Source organism: Monodelphis domestica, chromosome 8 (assembly GCF_027887165.1).
Source record: "Monodelphis domestica isolate mMonDom1 chromosome 8, mMonDom1.pri, whole genome shotgun sequence".
In the NCBI taxonomy this organism is placed as follows: Eukaryota; Metazoa; Chordata; class Mammalia; order Didelphimorphia; family Didelphidae; genus Monodelphis; species Monodelphis domestica.
This window is the reverse complement of record NC_077234.1, coordinates 70,248,100-70,265,670: the sequence shown is the minus strand read 5'-3', so window position 1 is coordinate 70,265,670 and position 17,571 is coordinate 70,248,100. Positions and strand designations below refer to the sequence as shown.

Below are 17,571 nucleotides of genomic sequence, written 5' to 3'. Positions count from 1 at the left end.
CCCTGAGGGAAGGGCACCGCGTCCCTGGATCACCAGAGAGGGCAGGGCTGATGCAGGCTGCCCTTGTGACACAGGCTTCCTCCCCCCGCCACCCCCCCCCTGCTGACGCAGGCCTGGGCCCAGGGCCACCTATTAGCTTAGCTGTAATTTCCCCTGGGGCCTTGGCAGGAGGCCCCCAAGAGGTGAGGCTGAATCTGGAAAGAAAGTACAGACAAAAGGGGAGAGGAGCTGACTTTTAATGCCACAGCTCAAGGTCCCCAGCAAAGCAGTGGGAGAGAGCAAGGGGGCCATGCAGAGATAGGGGGCACAGAAAGGAAAGACACATGACCAACCCACCTGATAGCACCACTGCCCTACCCATCCCCCAGGGGGAAGGCTGGGCACTGTGACTTGGCATCCTGACCACCCCGGAACTCCTGTCCAACCCTGCCCTACCTATACCCTTCCTATGCAGATGAAGCTTCTTCTGAAGCTGGAGAATGCAGAGACAGGATGAAGAGGGTAGGGAGCTTCTGATCTCTGAAAAGCAAAACCAGCCTTTAGTTCTCATTTTGAGGAAGCACATCCCATCAAGGACAGGCAAGGCTGGCTGTGGTGGTGGGTGCCCACACCCAAGTCCAGTCTAGTCCTCTTTGGCCTGACCTCAGTGCCCTGGGGCCTTGAATGCGGGGGACTGGGGCAAGACCCTCCAGGCAGGACCCGGATCATCCACAATCCTCACCTTCAGCTCGTAGGAAAGAAAAGGGTAATGAGGAGCAGGGAAAAGGGCAGCGACAGAGAGGGAAGGCATCGGCAACAGCGGTTCACATATGAGGCAAGAGAGTGCAGAGCACAAGGGGTGGGGGCAAGATTCAAAACACAGACTCTGTTTATTTCGAAAGGATTTTTCAACAAACAGTAAAATGGCTTCAGGTGGCCGCTCTACTCTTCCCCCTCATCCTCATCCTCGTAGGAGTCGATGCCCACCTCCTCGTAATCTTTTTCCAGGGCTGCCATGTCCTCCCGAGCCTCAGAGAACTCTCCCTCCTCCATGCCCTCACCTACATACCAATGCACAAATGCCCTCTTGGCATACATCAGGTCAAACTTGTGGTCCAGGCGAGCCCAGGCTTCTGCAATGGCTGTGGTGTTGCTCAGCATACACACTGCTCGCTGGACCTTGGCCAGATCCCCACCAGGCACCACAGTGGGTGGCTGGTAGTTGATGCCAACCTTGAAGCCAGTAGGACACCAGTCCACAAACTGGATGCTTCGTTTGGTCTTGATGGCCGCGATGGCAGCATTGACATCTTTGGGCACCACATCACCACGGTACAGGAGGCAACAGGCCATGTATTTGCCGTGGCGAGGGTCGCACTTCACCATCTGGTTGGCTGGCTCAAAGCAGGCATTGGTGATTTCAGATACTGAGAGCTGCTCATGGTAAGCCTTCTCAGCAGAGATGACAGGTGCATAGGTTGCCAGGGGAAAATGGATTCGAGGATAGGGCACCAGGTTGGTCTGGAACTCTGTGAGGTCCACATTAAGGGCACCATCAAAACGGAGAGAAGCTGTGATAGAGGAGACAATTTGGCTGATGAGGCGGTTGAGGTTGGTGTAGGTAGGACGTTCGATGTCTAGATTTCGGCGGCAGATGTCATAGATGGCCTCATTGTCCACCATGAAGGCACAATCTGAGTGCTCAAGGGTGGTGTGGGTAGTCAGGATGGAGTTGTAGGGCTCTACCACAGCTGTAGAAACCTGGGGGGCTGGATAGATGGAGAACTCTAGCTTGGACTTCTTGCCATAGTCAACTGAGAGCCGTTCCATCAACAGAGAGGTGAAGCCAGAGCCGGTGCCTCCCCCAAAGCTATGGAACACCAGAAAGCCTTGGAGTCCTGTACACTGGTCAGACTGAAAGGCAAGAAAGAAGGAAGGTCAACACACACCTAGGTAGGAATCTGAGGCTGAATCTTGAATCGGAACCAAGCATATCCTCGGAGGTTGGGGCCAAGAATGGAACACCCCATCTACCTATAGAACATCATGCTCTGGAGAATCCATGTGGACCTTTCAACTTTTCTCTGAAAATTGTCCAGCAGAACTTCCCAAGCTCTCATCCCTAACCCATGTACTCACCAGTTTGCGGATTCGATCCAGCACAGGGTCAATGATCTCCTTGCCAATGGTGTAGTGGCCACGGGCATAGTTGTTAGCAGCATCCTCCTTACCAGTGATGAGCTGCTCGGGGTGGAAGAGTTGTCGGTAGGGGCCATTTCGGATCTCATCTGGAAGAAAGTTTATGGAGTAGTCAGGGAAAGCCAGGTATTGTGGTCTCAACACTTCCCACTTCCACCATGCATTTTGTCAGATGCTACGGTGTATAGGGTTTGCAGTTTAGCTTGTCACGAGATACCAGCAACAATATTCAGGGCCAGATCCAGAATGAGATCAATATACCTTACTCAGAGTTTAATAGGGCTCCAAACAGGTCTGCGAGCTTTTCAGGCAGCAAGGGGAAGGTCAGGGATCTGGTACAGGCACAGAGTTTGTCCTAGATGTGCTCTTATCCCAGTCATCCCAGCCCTCCCCCATCCCTATCCTTCTTACCGATCACTGTAGGCTCCAGGTCCACGAAGACAGCCCGAGGCACATGCTTTCCAGCCCCAGTTTCACAAAAGAAGGTAGTGAAGGAGTCATCTCCTCCCCCGATGGTCTTGTCACTAGGCATCTGCCCATCAGGCTGGATACCATGTTCCAGGCAGTATAGTTCCCAACAGGCATTGCCCATCTGGACACCCGCCTGTCCGACGTGGACTGAGATGCATTCACGCTGAGGGAGAAAAGAAGGGTGACAAAATAAGCCCTAAACTCAGCAGACTAATCATTTTATCAGCAGTTGTAAGTCTTAATTTAAGATAGACCATTCTCAGGAGATTCAGGACTTCATAATGGGCAAAGAGATCACAAAATGCACCCTCTTCAAAACTACAAAGACACCGTAAGACTGATTCCACAATCCCTTGAGATGAGAAAGCAATCAGCAGGAATGCCATGAGACCAACAAAAATGTGCTGGAGATGCTGAAGTGTCTAAGAAATTAGCAGAAACAGGGGCAACTTCTCTTAATGTACAAAGAATAAACCCTACCACATTTTAACACAAGAACAGAATAACCTTTTCCTCAAAAGGTTTTCAGACTTTGGAAGTCTGCACAGTCATCTCCCATAGATTATTAGCTTTGATGATAAATAGTAGCAGCTGGAATTTCTCCCATCCATAATCAAGGCACTGACATTGACCTATCAAGCTTATGTGCCCTATACTTCTCCCCACCTTCTTCCCAATTTAAGCCTCATCCTCTCTGGAGGGGGAAAAAAAAAAGACTGCAGCTGCTTTTCCCACCTCCACCCCCACACTGTGAAGCCATTGCACCACGTCAGCTTGTCACTGTGTATGCCAACCTAGGGAAAGCAGAGCTAAAGCTGGGGAGCTGGGAAAAGCAAGTACAGAGTGCATGGGGGTTATAAGGATAACAGCAGATGTCGTCCAAGGAGACAGTTCTTTTTAGTGCCAGATTAACTACTGAAGAGCCAGTGAGAGAAGAATTAAGGATCAGAGTCCAGACGCGCCTCCCAACCCCCACTTCAGGATGGTAGAATGATGGTTACAAAATACTCAGCAAAGGAAGTGGAACTTGTGGCGAGGCCCCAAAGGCAAGTGCCCTCCATTCTCCTCCGCTTCTGCTAGGGCCACTATATCACCCCACCCTACCCCGATATAATTTCCAGTAAGGTTCCTGACGAAACCCGGGATTGGATTACAGCACTCCCCCCCCTTTCTGCTATAAATACCATCCGCCCTCCACTCCCCCCCCCCAAAACTGGCCTTAACCCCAACTCTCCACACTCCCCATCCCCAGCTGTCCCTGCCCATCAGTCCGTGCGGGTTGGGGGAGGGGTTAACTCTCAGCATGGTCCGAAACCCTTTCCCGCCGTCCGGTAAGCGCCTCTCAAGCATTCCCCTTCCCACCCCCCCTACAGTTCCCCAATTCAGAAGAGGGGTGCTGAGTCACTGTGGAGGGCCCATAAGGCTGCAAACTAAGAGGAAGGGGGATGCGTGGCCAGATCCCCGGAGTAATCTGGCCTGTTCCCCAGAGAAGCACGTGTCCCATCCATTCCAGTGGTCCCGGATGGGGGCCAGAGAGCCGGACTTCCCTCGCGCGGGAAGGCCAAGGTGCATGAGCAGTGGAGGCCGCGTGACTAGCGCCAGGAGAGGGGGGAAGGGACACATTTGTGCTAGGGGAAAGGGGGACAGAGGAGGGATTGGGGACCTCTCTGGTCTATACCCCACAAGCACAAGATCTTTCACCCCTGACCCCATCCTGCTTTTTCCTTAAGGTCGTGAGACTTCTACTCTACCCTCTCTGGCCTAGACAGAACTCACACCAGTAAAGAAATAAAAATATACATTTCAATATACATATATATATATATTATCACATATATGACAAATATATGAAGGAAGCTTTAAAAAATCTCTATGCCCAGGAGGAAAGGTTGGGGACTGCTGGGTTGGAGAACCTTAGCTTGGCCCGCGGGGTGTCCCATGGAAAAAAAGGTATAAACAGAGGTGGGAGCGGCAGGGATGGGGTTCCAGCCCGGGCCTCACTCACCATGGTGGAGGTCCGGGCCGGAATGTCTCACGTAGAGTCTGCGTGACGGATCTCGGTGAGAACTGCGCTAACTGCAGTGCCGCACAGCTTTTGTATGATTGGGGTGGGGCCAAGCGCATCCGACACGCCCACAAAGGCGGGGACGCTTAGCCAGATGACCACGCCCACCAAACATTGTGGGGAGGGGAGGGGTTGGGGAGGTCCCGGTCCCCGAGACCACACCCTGGTGGCTGGCCGGTGGGGCCGGTCTCACCAGCTCTCTTTCCTCTGTCACACCCTGGGGAGGCTCCAGTCCTAAGACTTTGTTGCCTTGCACCACCAGGCCTTAACCCTTTTTTCGTTTGCTGCACTAGGTTTGGGAGTACTAGCCCAGATATTAACGCTTCACCCTCAGGATTGACAGGGTCAAAGACTCCGCGGTATGGGATGGGGAGCAGAGCAGGGAAACTGCTCATCTTAAGGATCTAACATTCAAAAACATTGGGGGAGGAAGTCTACACTTGTAGCCTTTAGACCCTGACAGATAAGGTTCTCTGATTTAGACCCAAGGTCTGTGGGTGCGTTTTTCCAGAGGAAAGTCCTTCCTTGCCTTCCCTTCCCAAGGTCTACGTAGCTATCCAGCCCATTAGCTCTTGGACGTTCTTCTGGGTTACGCCATCTGGTAATTCCAGCAGGTACTACAGCCACTAGTTTCAAAAAGGTAGAGAGAGCGTGGTGAGTCCAGGGGACTGGAGAGAAGAAGTCGCAGTGGCCAACTCCAAAAATGTTGTGTAAGCTTTTTTTGCTAGTGTAATTGTAGCGTTTCCCTCTCCCTACAGACAGACACCAACGATGTGAATTGAGGATCCTTGAATAGGTAAGGGATGCTAGGAGTTCTCTGGGTGACTTCAGGGTCACACCCCCTTCACCCCAATTCTAAGCCTTCATCACTGCCACTTTTCACATTGACCACTCCCAATGCCTTAGGTGGTAGAAAGATCTGTTCCACCTTGAACTCAATGATCACTTTTCCAATCACTTTTACTGACTGGGTCTTCTCATTTGGATCATGGGAAAAGGGGACTGGCTTCTACCTCTACTGATTGATGGAAGAAAAACATAGGTCAATTGATTGACAAATATTTTGTGGCATCATTTAAATGATATATTTTTGAAAGGGCAGTATGGTGTAATTGGCAGAGTTGACCTTAGTGTTACTAAGATCTGGCTTGAAGTCTTGTCTCTGACATATGGATAGTTGTTGTCCTTCCTACAGCAAGAGAACCAGTGACATCATAGGCTGATATCTTGACTTGCCCTTGAATTATATTTAAGTGAGGCAGAGTTGCACCAAGTCAACAGCCTCACTCTCTTCTAGAATAGTCAAAGTCCAGTGACAAGGGCAGCTAGGTGGCTCAGTGGATAGAGAGCCAGTCCTGGATTCGGGAAGACCTGAGTTCAAATCTAGACTCAGACACTTTCTAGCCCTATGATCCTGCTCAAGTCACTTAGCCCCAACTATCTGGTCCTTACTTTTTTGCTTTGAAAAATGATACTTGCTATTGATTATAAGAAGGTAAAAAGTCCAGTGGCAAGACAAAAATCAGGATGACTGGTGACAGTCTGGGTTGAAGTGGATAACCTTCATGTCTTTAATGTCTGGCCAAGTTCTAAGTGCTCTATAGGGCCTGTTTCAGCCACCTTTATGGTTGTTGGAACAAAGTGTTCTCATTTGCCTCTTTCTCTGAAGGAAAGTCTTTACATACCTGAGTTACCTCTATCTAACTCAGGCCAGGTTTGATGCTTGTCTGCTACCCTCAGTCTGTTCTAGCCTACCTGCTGAGATAATTTACCAGGGTGTGACCATTGCTCATCTTACAGATTCTTGGAACAAAAGGTGAGAGCTAGGTGGCAGGTACACACCAAAGGAGGAAAGTAGCCCTGAAAAGACTCACCTTCTGTGAACACACCATATACCCCATGACATATATTGAACTATAAGAGAAGTTGCTTAATGTCTTAGAGTCCCCAATGCAACTTCAGTACTATAAGTTGCAGAGAAGGTAGCCATCTGCACTGGTGGGTTCCTTACTGGGAGTTTCCTACCAGGGTTCAAGAAATCACAGGTCTAGCATTGTGCAGGTACAAAGAAAGGAAAACCCCAACTTCATCTTTCAAAGAGCTTACAAATATAGTATGGTAGTTCTCCAACTTTTTTTTTTTTGCTCTCAGCAATATTATCTTTTGTCATGAGGAACTAAGATACACAATTATCAGGGTAAGTTACACAATATGGGCGACCCTTCGTAAGAAATTCAAGTATTCCCTTTGAAACCATTGATCTAGCTATAAAGAGAAGGCATACACATGGGAAGGTAACTAATAGTCCCAAGGTAGTATATAATCAGTAACTAATGAGTCATACAGACAATATATGTTATAGAACTTCAAAGGAGAAAGCAATGACAATGGCTAGGGAAGGCTTTAAAGGAGATGGAACTTGAGTTAGGCCTCAGAAGATGAGTAGGAATAAGAGAAGCAGAGAAGAGAGAAAAAAATGTAAATGGGAGAGAGAATATCTCTGCCTTTGGTCTATAGCCCTTAAAGCATACTAGATAAACCATACTTATAAATCTAATTTAATAATTAAAGATTTGCAAAGTGCTATACTGATGTTTTGCTCTTAACAACAACCCTGCAAGGTTGTTATAGATTGGTAGGTATTATAGATAAAATCTATTATGTAATTATATCTAGTAATATAAAATAGATTTATATTACTATTAAATGATTTTATTTTTACTTTATTAAATTATGTATGCTATTAAATAATTATAATACTATAATATGACATATAGTATATACAATTTATTATATTATATATATATATATATATATATACACATAATGTATAAGACCCTCAATTTCACACGAGGAAACTGAGGCCAACAAAGGCCAAGTAACTTGACTTCACTAGCAGATAGTTAGAGAGAGAGAGATATATGATCAAGGTGCATTTGTGAGATAGGACCAGTTTGGCCATAATCGAGTGATTTCACTTCCTAATGTTATGTTAATGCCTTTCTAGATCTCATTTTAGTGGAGTTTGCCCTTCATATTTGATGGCTAAACCATAAGACCTAGCGACTCTATAGGGCCATAGATTTAGAACTACAAGGGAACTTCTATTATATTTCCCTTATTTTACAAATAAGGAACTTTGGCAGAGGATTAAGTGACTTGCCCTAGGCCACAAAGGTATTAAATAGCAGAGATGGGATTTGAACCCAGGTCCTCTGACTTTAAATCCAATATACTGTGATACACTGCATCATATTGCTTGTTTAACTACAAACCTAATTGGGGAAAAAAGAACAAGGGGCTAGAAAGCTTCTGGAAAGTGATTTCCCAAATCATCCTCTTCAAATGGGAATTCCTGGGACCTATGTATCCACAAAGAAATATCCTATGTATTTGGCTTCTTTATTCTCTAGAACAGTGATGGCAAACCTATGGCATGCTTGCAAAAGATGGCACACAGAGTACTCTCTGTGGGCACACATGCTGCCCCTCCCCACCAAGTTTGTTACTAGAAAGGCAGAGGGACTCAGGTAGAGCTTCTCCCTTCCCCCTCTCCACCATATCTGATGACATTTTTTCACAGCATCCACCCCTCTGCCCAGCAGTTCAATGGGAGCATATCGTGGGTAAGGTGGGAGGCTCACAGGGTGAGGTAAGGAGTAGGGGCAGGGTGCACCTGGCATTTGGTGTTGGGGCAGGGCATGGCATGAAGTCTCTAAAAGGTTTACCATCACTGCTCTAGAGCATCTGATTTTATCTAGGAAGTGATGGTCTTCCTAAGAAGATGAATCTCTATGGATTCAGAATGTTCTCTATGTAGGTACCCCCTCAAGCAATGTGGGTTTTAACCTATACAAGGTACTGTACCTCAAATAAATAAAAATGTTCCAAATGGGAGAAAGAATAATTCTGTCCTTTGATCTATAGAGCATTTGATTTGTAGCCCTTAAAGCTTAGATAAGACATACTTATAATCTAACCATCCTTGGGCCACTTCCTTACTCCCTATCCTTTCCTTTGGATTTCTATGCCAAAACAGTCCAGTCTAGAAACTCACTTTCTTAGCTGATTTCTTCATGCCTATTATCTCTGGGCTTGAAAACGAACCACGCTATCCTTAGCAGGATCCCAATGTATGAAAATATCTGAGCAACCCTGCATCTCAATTATCAGCACCTCTGGAGCTGTCCTGACCTTCAAGCTGAATAAGCTTCCTTGAAGAACTAGGGAGTTCTGCTCCATGGCATAATCATAGGATCATAGATTGTTAGATGGAAGAAACCTTAAAGGTTTTCTGGCACCCCTTCTCACCCTGATTACAACTGAGTAAACTGAGTCCTGGTGAAATTGATTGACTCTGACAAGGTGACACAACCAGGAAATGACAGAACTAAGATTTGATCTCAGCTCCTCTGACTCTAAATCCAGTGCCTAAAGCTACTGGTGACATTCTTGTTTATATCTCGGCCCTATTTATTTCCAGTCCTGCTTTAGAGATATTATTCTTGGCTCCAGTGTGAGAGGAGCATTGATGAAATACCCTAACTTGGAGGTGTCAAGAAGGGGTGTAAAGAAGGGATCATATTCTTCCCTCTGCCACTGCTCATCTCCTCCCTCTAGATACCAAAATCTGTTCTTTGATCTCTGACCTGTTCTCAAAAAAGGGAAAAAAGGCAAAAAAAGCTTGGATGTATAATATTTTATGTGTATATATGGATATGTACTTATATATGATAACATTCCCTTTTATAGGCCTAGCACAAAGTAGGTGACTCAATCTGAGCCAACCAGTTCATTGCCAACCAGTTTCAACCAATTAATTTATCCTCAATGGATGAGACTTGAGCTGCCCTCGTTTTGATGAACTATTTCAGGGTATAACCCAGGAAATATCTATCAGACCTCTAAACAGGCAAGTCCTTTCTATGCATAGAATGGAACAAATAAGATCTAAAATAGAGAAGTCTCATTGCCATGTTGATTTAACACTCTCAAGCCCCTCTCCCCACAAGAATTTCTGTTCCCAGGTTATTTTATTTTCAAATAATGCAAGAAGATAATAAATACATCATTACTATTACTAACAGGGAATGAGTTTATTGGATACTTTTCAACTTGATTTTTGTCTTGGGGAGATGGAGTGAAAGTAGTAACATCTAATAATAACTTAATATTTCTATAATGGTTTGCAAAACACTGTACATGCACATGATGTAATATGACCACTAACCAAGTCCTGTGAGGCAGCAACTTAACAACAAAGAAAACTGAGGCTCAGAGATATTACATGACTAGCTTAAAGTCACATGAGTAGTGTGTTTCGAAGGCAGTGTGTTTCTAAGCCTTCAAACCCATTTCTTTTTTTTAAACCCTTATCTTCCATCTTAGAATCAATCCTTTGTATTGATTCCAAGACAAAAGAGCAGTAAAGGCTAGGCAATGGAGGTTAAGTCATTTTCCCAGGGTCACATAGCTAGGAAGTGACTGAGGTCAGATTTGAAACCTGAACTTCCCATCTTTAGGTCTGGCTCTCAATCTACTGAGCCACCTAGCTTTCCCTTCTCCCCACACCAAGCCCAATTCTTTGTCTGTTATACAATGGATACAATTATATACAAGAGAGAAATTGGGCAAGGTGGTACAAAAAACACCATTTTGCCTGGGTACAGCTCTTCAAAGCTTTCTGCAAAAGGAGGAGGAGACCAGAGGAGGCTAATGACACTGTACATGGAGGAGATGTGCTTCAAAAATGAGTTTCACCTTTAGAATTAGTAAGATTTAGAATTGGAAGTAACCTTCAAATCATGAAATCCAATCAAATCTCATTTGCTCATTGAGAAAACAGAGATCTAGAGAGTAACTTGCCCAAAGTAACCCAGATAGTAAGTGGGAAAGCTGCCATTTAAACCTGGTCTAATGGTGCTAAATCCAAAGGTCTTTCCATTACACCTTGAGTGGGGAAGGAGTGTCATAGAATTCTAGGTGTCTTTCAATCATCCTTCATGCCTATATTCTGTGCTGACTTCCTTTTAACTTTATTCTGGGTCATTGCAGGATTCAATTTACTGTAACATCTTCTCATTCCAAAACTCTAAGCTGCCATTTAGGGGTAGCATTTAAGGGATGGTCCCCCTTAGAAATGTCCTCTAGTTTATGAGGGCCTAGGGTGTGACACCAGGAAACAGACTGGGGCAATATAAGCTCTGTGTACCTGCCCCGTTGCCATGCAAACTGTTACTGAGGCCCAGGGCACCTTCTCCACCCCCCTACATTTCTGTTTGGGCTGTGGGCCAGCAAGCCCAAGCCATGGTAACCAAGTCAACGGGGCTGACCCCCTGGGATTGTTTCTAACAACACCCCCCCTGAGAGCCTAGCCCAGAGTATAAGGAGGGATCTCTAGGGCTGTTCTCACTCATTCAGATCACTGTCACTCCTGAAGTCTCAATTGGCATACAGCACCAGATTCTGAACAGGATGGTAAGTCTAAGGAAGAGGCTCAAGTGGTGACAGTAAGTAAGGGATGTTTGCTAGAATAAGAGAAATTGTGTGTGTGTGTGTGTGTGTGTGTTTGTGCTGGTGCATGCTTGGGCTGGAGAGTGCTATGGTGTGTTGCTAGGGGAAGAAGCAACTGCAGAATGTACAACTTCTGTCTGTAAAAGGATGGGAGAAGCAGGAGAGACTTGCAATATAGAGGAAAGGAAGTTTTTTTTAGGGGGAAGGGAAGATTTAGGAATAGGGATAGAGGTTTTAGGAGTGGGACACAGGGATCTGAACCATAATTGCATTCTTCCAGCTAAGAATGGCCAGGACAAGGGGTTCCCCCAAAAGAGTAATGGCAACTACAAGGAAAACAGAATGCTCCCCAAATTTGTATAGTTTTATTTAATGGTTAATCTCCTAAACACTATATAATTTAGCCTTTAGGATTCTGCTCTCCAGCTCTCTAAAATGGAGTCATTACAACCTCTTCCCTGTCCACTGTGAATTAAAACAAATCCTCTTTAGAAGTGGCTTCCTTTATTTCCCCCACAAATTCCAAAGAAGCTACCTATTTGCTTCCCTTTCCCTTTGACCTGTCTGCTTTCATATGCATTTCCTCCCCAGTGACTCCTTCAGAAAGCTTCCCTTTAGAGGACTGGGGCTTGTGTGTGTGTGTTGGGGAGTGCCTTAGTGTGTTGCTAGGAGACGGAGTAACTGCAGTATAAACAATATCTTTTTATGTAAAAAAATGAGAGTGTTCTAGAAGCAGTAAACAGACAATCAAAAGAAAAGGTGGGTTTGTTTGTTTTTGAGGGGGGAGCGGATTTAGGAACTGGAGACAGGTTTTGGAAATGGGATACTGAGGTCTGAACCATATTTGTACTCTTTCAGCTAAGAATAGCCAACAAGAGGAAAACGTTAGGGGTCCCCCAAAAAGGGTAATGGCAATTACAGGGAAAACAGAACATACTCAGAAAGTTTTCGTAGTTTCCTTTAATGATTAAAGCCCCAAACCCTAACTATGGAGACTGATCCTCCAGAAAGGGATTCTAAAGCACTCTGTCTCTTCTCTGACCACCTTGTGGGTGAATTGAGATAAATTTCCCTTTGACCCTTCTCTTCTCATTTCAATGCATTTCTTCCTTAGTACCAGCTTCAGACAGCTTTTAAGGTAATTGTCTCAATGCACAGGTATACCAACATCACACCCTCATTTAAAATGAGCTTTCAGTAGCTATTGTCTACAGGATGAATTATAAATCTCATAGCTTAATATTTAGGGCCCTCCACAATCTGACTTTTAATTTATCTTTTTTCAGCCTTATTGAATGTCTGTAAGGTTCAACTCATGAATTAGGGCCACGAATATCAGATAGTTATCCTTCTATATCTTTCTATCTTAGGGGATAGGATTCCCACCTTAAAGGCTAACACCAACTATGTGCTCATTGTATTCTTATGCTGGGACAGAGAGGTATAGTACAGTGGAAAGAGACACTGGATATGGAATTAGAGGACCTGAGTTTGAATCCCAGCCCTACTATTTACTGTTTAACCTCTGGCAAGTCACAACTACTCTGAGCCTCAATTTCCCCTTCTATAAAATGGAGTTGGACTAGTGTGGGATAGTAGAAAAAGTGTTGATCTTGGAATCAGAAGGACTTACCTCAAATCCAGAACTGTCACTTTCTACCCATAGGAATGCCTTGACCAAGTCACATAGCCTCTTAGGCCCTTGGATTCCTTATCTATAAAATGAGAGGGTTAGGCTTAGACGGTCTCTAAGGTCCTTCCCAATTCTAAATTTATAATCTTATGTTTTCTAAGGTCCTTTTCATCTCTAAATCCCAAGAAATCTGGAAGTTGAGGATGGGGGCAAAGCTAGGATGCACCAAAAGTGCTTAGCACAGATTGACCCAGGAGAGTACTTATTCCTTTTTCTTGCTGGGCCTCAAAAATGGTTCCAGATCTCCTGTAGACTAAGAACTAAAAATTCAGGACTTCCTCAACTACCAATCTTAGGTCACATGGTAAGGGGATCAGGGGAGCTTTTTTGAAGACACATTACATACTAGTCTAGAAATATACATAGCTAAGAGAGAGAAAAAATCCTTATCATATTCATTGAGCTCCATTCTGGTATTCCTAGATTCCAGACCCACTTTCCTTTCTGCCTCTTCCAATGAATTGTCTAGCTTAAACACGAACAAAAAAGGCTCTCCTCTACTTTTCCTCCTCCTTATCTCTTGTCTCCTGCACTCTCACTTGAGTCTTGTTCCCATCCCTCAAAGACTCTAATTTCCTCTCTGGCAGGAATTAGTTATATCTTTCTTTGCCAGGCCCTGCTTAACTTTCTCCAAGATGCTTGGTCACTGGAGCCAAGACTTCCCAATCCACTATTCCCCTGTAGGGTTTCAGCCTTTCTGCTCAAGCTAGGTTGGGGACACCTAGAATCTAACACCTTCAGTTCTAAATTCCCATTTCCAGCTTCATGTTCCACAACTCCATCTGCATGTCCAATTGGTACTTCAAATTCAATAAGTCATTATCTTCACTTCAAAACCCTCCCTTCAACATTCCTTCCAGTTACTTAAGCTTAAACCTAGAAGTTGTCTCTGATGCTTCCCTCTTCCTTACTCCCTGCCCCCACATTCTGCATTCATTGCCAAGTCCTCATTCTACCTTGGCAATAATATCCCTGGTATCCATTCTTTCCTCTCCATTCACACTACTACCATTGTATTTCAGACTCACATTGTATTTTACCTGGACTACTATAATAGTTTCCTAATTTGTCCCCCTGCCTGCGTCATCCTTCCCCACTCCTTCTTCCCCATCCAGAGCTTTCCACAGCTGCCAGAATCCTAACGCCCAGCTCTAACCATACCACTGCTTTGCTCAAAGACATTTGGTGACTCCTTAGTACTCTTAGAATTAACATATACATTTTGTAGACTGTTGCCTAAGATCCACTACAATTTGGCACCAAACCTTCCCTTCTATCGTTATTATGTATCCCTCCTCTTTACTGTATCAGTGTCCTGGTCAAACTTTTGCTAATCATTTCGCCCTCTTTCATTCCCTACTCTCACATCTCCGTCATTTTACACAGGTTATTTTCAGTGCCTGGGGTATGCTCCCTCTTCGTGTGACTCAGAGGGAAGAGCATGGGATTAGGAATCCACAAATCTAGCATCAAATCCTTCTGATAAGATCCAAAGGCAGAGACAATGTTATTTTTTTCTTCTCAAATTCACAGTACCTTTCGTATAGTAACCACATATAGATGCTTGGTAATTTAATTGCTATTTTTCATGAATTGGCCACCAGAATAATTCTTACTACACAGAAAAGATTGGAATATTTAGAATTTTCTCCCTATCCCAGGAACTTCAATTCTCCCTCTCAGTATTCATTTTCCTTATCTGTAACATTAAGGAGTTGGAGTGGATAGTTTTCTATAGTCTTTTCTAGCTCTAAAAACTCTATGATAATTTAAGTGGCTCAGTAGATAGAGAACCAGGCCTGGAGTTCAAATCTGGCCTCAGATATTTCCTAGCTGTGTGACCCTGGGCAAGTCACTTACCTGCCATTGCTTAGCCCTTACTGTTCTTCTGCCTTGGAACAATTCAATTATTGATTCAAAGTTGGGAGGGGAGGGTTTAAAACAATTTTATGATAATCTATGACCAGGAAGGCAGGAAACCCTACTCTAGGTAAGACCAGCTTCTCTGTCTCCTAGAAGTGCTCTTCTTTTTTCTCCTAGCGTGAGTGTATCTCAATCCATGTGGGTCAGGCTGGTGTGCAGATTGGCAATGCCTGTTGGGAGCTGTACTGCCTGGAACATGGCATTCAGCCTGATGGGCAGATGCCCAGTGATAAGACCATTGGAGGGGGTGATGACTCCTTCAACACTTTCTTCAGTGAAACTGGGGCTGGCAAACATGTGCCTCGGGCTGTCTTTGTGGACCTGGAGCCCACAGTGATTGGTAAGTTCAGCTTAGTCTGTGCCCTTGCCCTTGGCCCTGGGTACCACATCCATGTTTTTTAACCCACTGAGAACAGAGAATCAGCAACTATTCTTTATTTTTAGTCTCTCTTATCTCTGCAATTAATTGGAGCTAAAACTCTGAGGACACAGACTGTCATTTAGTCCCTAAGCTTCAAGGGCCCAACTTGGTTTAAAAAAATCCTTTGCACCCCACTCCCCATCCTTCAAAGTAAAGCGCACTGCTTGGAATATATTATCCAAAATATAATGTTAATTCAATTGAATTGAAGGGCTTTAGATATACCTTCATCTTAAATGAAGCTAACTAGGTTGGGACCCATAAGTCGGGTGGCTTCTGTTCCCCTTAGTCTCTCCCAACAAGACCATAACAAATGGAAGGACCAAATATTATGCTCATTGCAGATGAAGTTCGGACTGGCACCTACCGCCAGCTCTTCCATCCGGAGCAGCTCATCACAGGCAAGGAAGATGCTGCCAACAATTATGCACGAGGCCACTACACTATTGGGAAAGAGCTTATCGACTTGGTACTGGATCGAATCCGAAAGCTGGTGAGTAATCCCTGTTCAGAGAAAAAAAGGGTCGTGGGGGCACCAGGGCAGCTAGGGTCTTCACCCTTGCAGTGGTGAAGAAACAGGATCAAGCAGGAAAAAAGGAAATTGTAGTTTCAAAGGAAAGTGCCATTAAAAAGAAAAGGGGGGGACCCTCTTACTTTCTACCTTAGAATCAATACCAGGTATTTTGATGCTAAGACAGAAGAGTGGTAAAGTCTAGGCAATGAGTTGCCCAGTCACACAACTAGGAAGTGGCTGAGGTAAAATTTGAACTCAGGACCTCCCATCTTTAGGCCTGACTCTCTCAATCCACTGAGCCACCTAGCTGTCCTTATGTTTTTCTTGAAGAAGAATATCTTTTTTTTTTTTTAACCCTTACCTTCCAAGAGTGGTAAGGGCTAGGTAATAGGGGTTAAGTGACTTGCCCAGAGTCACACAGCTAGGAAGTGTCTGAAGCCAAATTTGAACCTAGGACCTCCCATCTCTAGGCCTGACTCTCAATCCACTGAGCCACCTAGCTGCATGGGGATGTCTTGACTGTATCCTACTACAGTGCAAGAGAATGTCAAGTGAGAGCTCACAATACAGAGATTAGTGGTTTGTCTACTAGATCAAATGAGTTGTCCCTCATTTGATTAACTATTAAGTTTAAGATATGCTTAAGTTATTAAAATACTTTATATTAAACTGGTGGAAAGAGCTATGAAATCCAGAAATATCCCAGGGGAAATCTTATATTGATTATAGACATGTAGCTTAGCATAAAGCAACAAGCATCCCAATCATTTAATTGGTTGTCATAGATGAAAAGGAAACTGAGTACTTTCCCTAGCTATTTGTTGATTATCCAGTGACTGACTTTAGTCACTTACTAGGAATAAAAGACCACCTTCTTTTTTTGTTGATCAGTCATTATATAGCACTTCCAAAAACAGCTAGAGTGAAATAGAAAATATGTGGGTTAGGGAGATGGGACAGGGTAGACTGGTCCCTAAATCATGTCTAGAATGTTCAAGGGAAATTGATTTTTGGGACTCCAGGATTTTTTTTTTCTAGAGTGAAAGAGGAGCAAGATGAGAAGACAATATTTTTTTTCTTTATGGGAGAACCAGAGGAGACCTTTGCTCATTTCATATCACTTCTTATGGAGGTCTTTCAAAAATATTTTTTAAAAGGTCCAAATACCCAAACTTTAAGAATTTCAAAATATTTCTTTGTTTTTCATGCTTGCATCATCATATCCTAAACTTTTCTTTCTCCTTCCAACCTCCATTCTCATTTTCAGGCTGACCAGTGCACAGGGCTCCAGGGCTTCCTTATTTTCCACAGCTTTGGGGGTGGCACTGGCTCTGGCTTCACCTCCCTGTTAATGGAACGGCTCTCAGTTGACTATGGCAAGAAGTCCAAGCTAGAGTTCTCCATCTATCCAGCCCCCCAGATTTCTACAGCTGTGGTAGAGCCCTACAACTCCATCCTGACTACCCACACCACCCTTGAGCACTCAGATTGTGCCTTCATGGTGGACAATGAGGCCATCTATGACATCTGCCGCCGAAATCTAGACATCGAACGTCCTACCTACACCAACCTCAACCGCCTCATAGGCCAAATTGTCTCCTCTATCACAGCTTCTCTCCGTTTTGATGGTGCCCTTAATGTGGACCTCACAGAGTTCCAGACCAACCTGGTGCCCTATCCTCGAATCCATTTTCCCTTGGCAACCTATGCACCTGTCATCTCTGCTGAGAAGGCCTACCATGAGCAGCTCTCGGTGGCAGAGATCACCAATGCTTGCTTTGAGCCAGCCAACC

General features: G+C 44.7%; 2 protein-coding genes across 2 annotated transcripts in view; one reads left to right on the top strand and one right to left on the bottom strand.

The window, feature by feature from the left end:
* Positions 1-839: 839 nt before the first annotated feature.
* LOC100010238 (tubulin alpha-4A chain) lies at positions 840-4,812 on the bottom strand. The gene is made up of 4 exons (XM_001362601.5): positions 4,655-4,812; positions 2,590-2,812; positions 2,119-2,267; positions 840-1,893 (listed from the first exon to the last, which is right to left on the bottom strand). Exons 1-4 carry the CDS (start codon positions 4,655-4,657, stop codon positions 922-924), a joined length of 1,347 nt encoding a protein of 448 aa, XP_001362638.1. The 5' UTR covers positions 4,658-4,812; the 3' UTR covers positions 840-921.
* A 6,205-nt stretch (positions 4,813-11,017) lies between these two features.
* Positions 11,018-17,571, top strand: part of LOC100010481 (tubulin alpha-1D chain) — a 7,062-nt gene continuing 508 nt past the window's right edge. The window contains exons 1-4 of the mRNA XM_007501675.2: positions 11,018-11,191; positions 14,961-15,183; positions 15,609-15,757; positions 17,046-17,571. The exon at positions 17,046-17,571 is cut by the window's right edge and continues 508 nt beyond it. Coding sequence (XP_007501737.1) covers positions 11,189-11,191; positions 14,961-15,183; positions 15,609-15,757; positions 17,046-17,571 — 901 coding nt within the window. The 5' untranslated portion in view covers positions 11,018-11,188. The remainder of the gene's footprint in view (positions 11,192-14,960; positions 15,184-15,608; positions 15,758-17,045) is intronic.

Coding starts and splice junctions, on each gene's coding strand:
- LOC100010238 (XM_001362601.5), bottom strand. Junction 2,268..2,589: donor CCTGGAGCCTACAGTGATCG/GTAAGAAGGATA, acceptor ACTTTCTTCCAG/ATGAGATCCGAAATGGCCCC. Junction 1,894..2,118: donor TGGATCGAATCCGCAAACTG/GTGAGTACATGG, acceptor CTTGCCTTTCAG/TCTGACCAGTGTACAGGACT.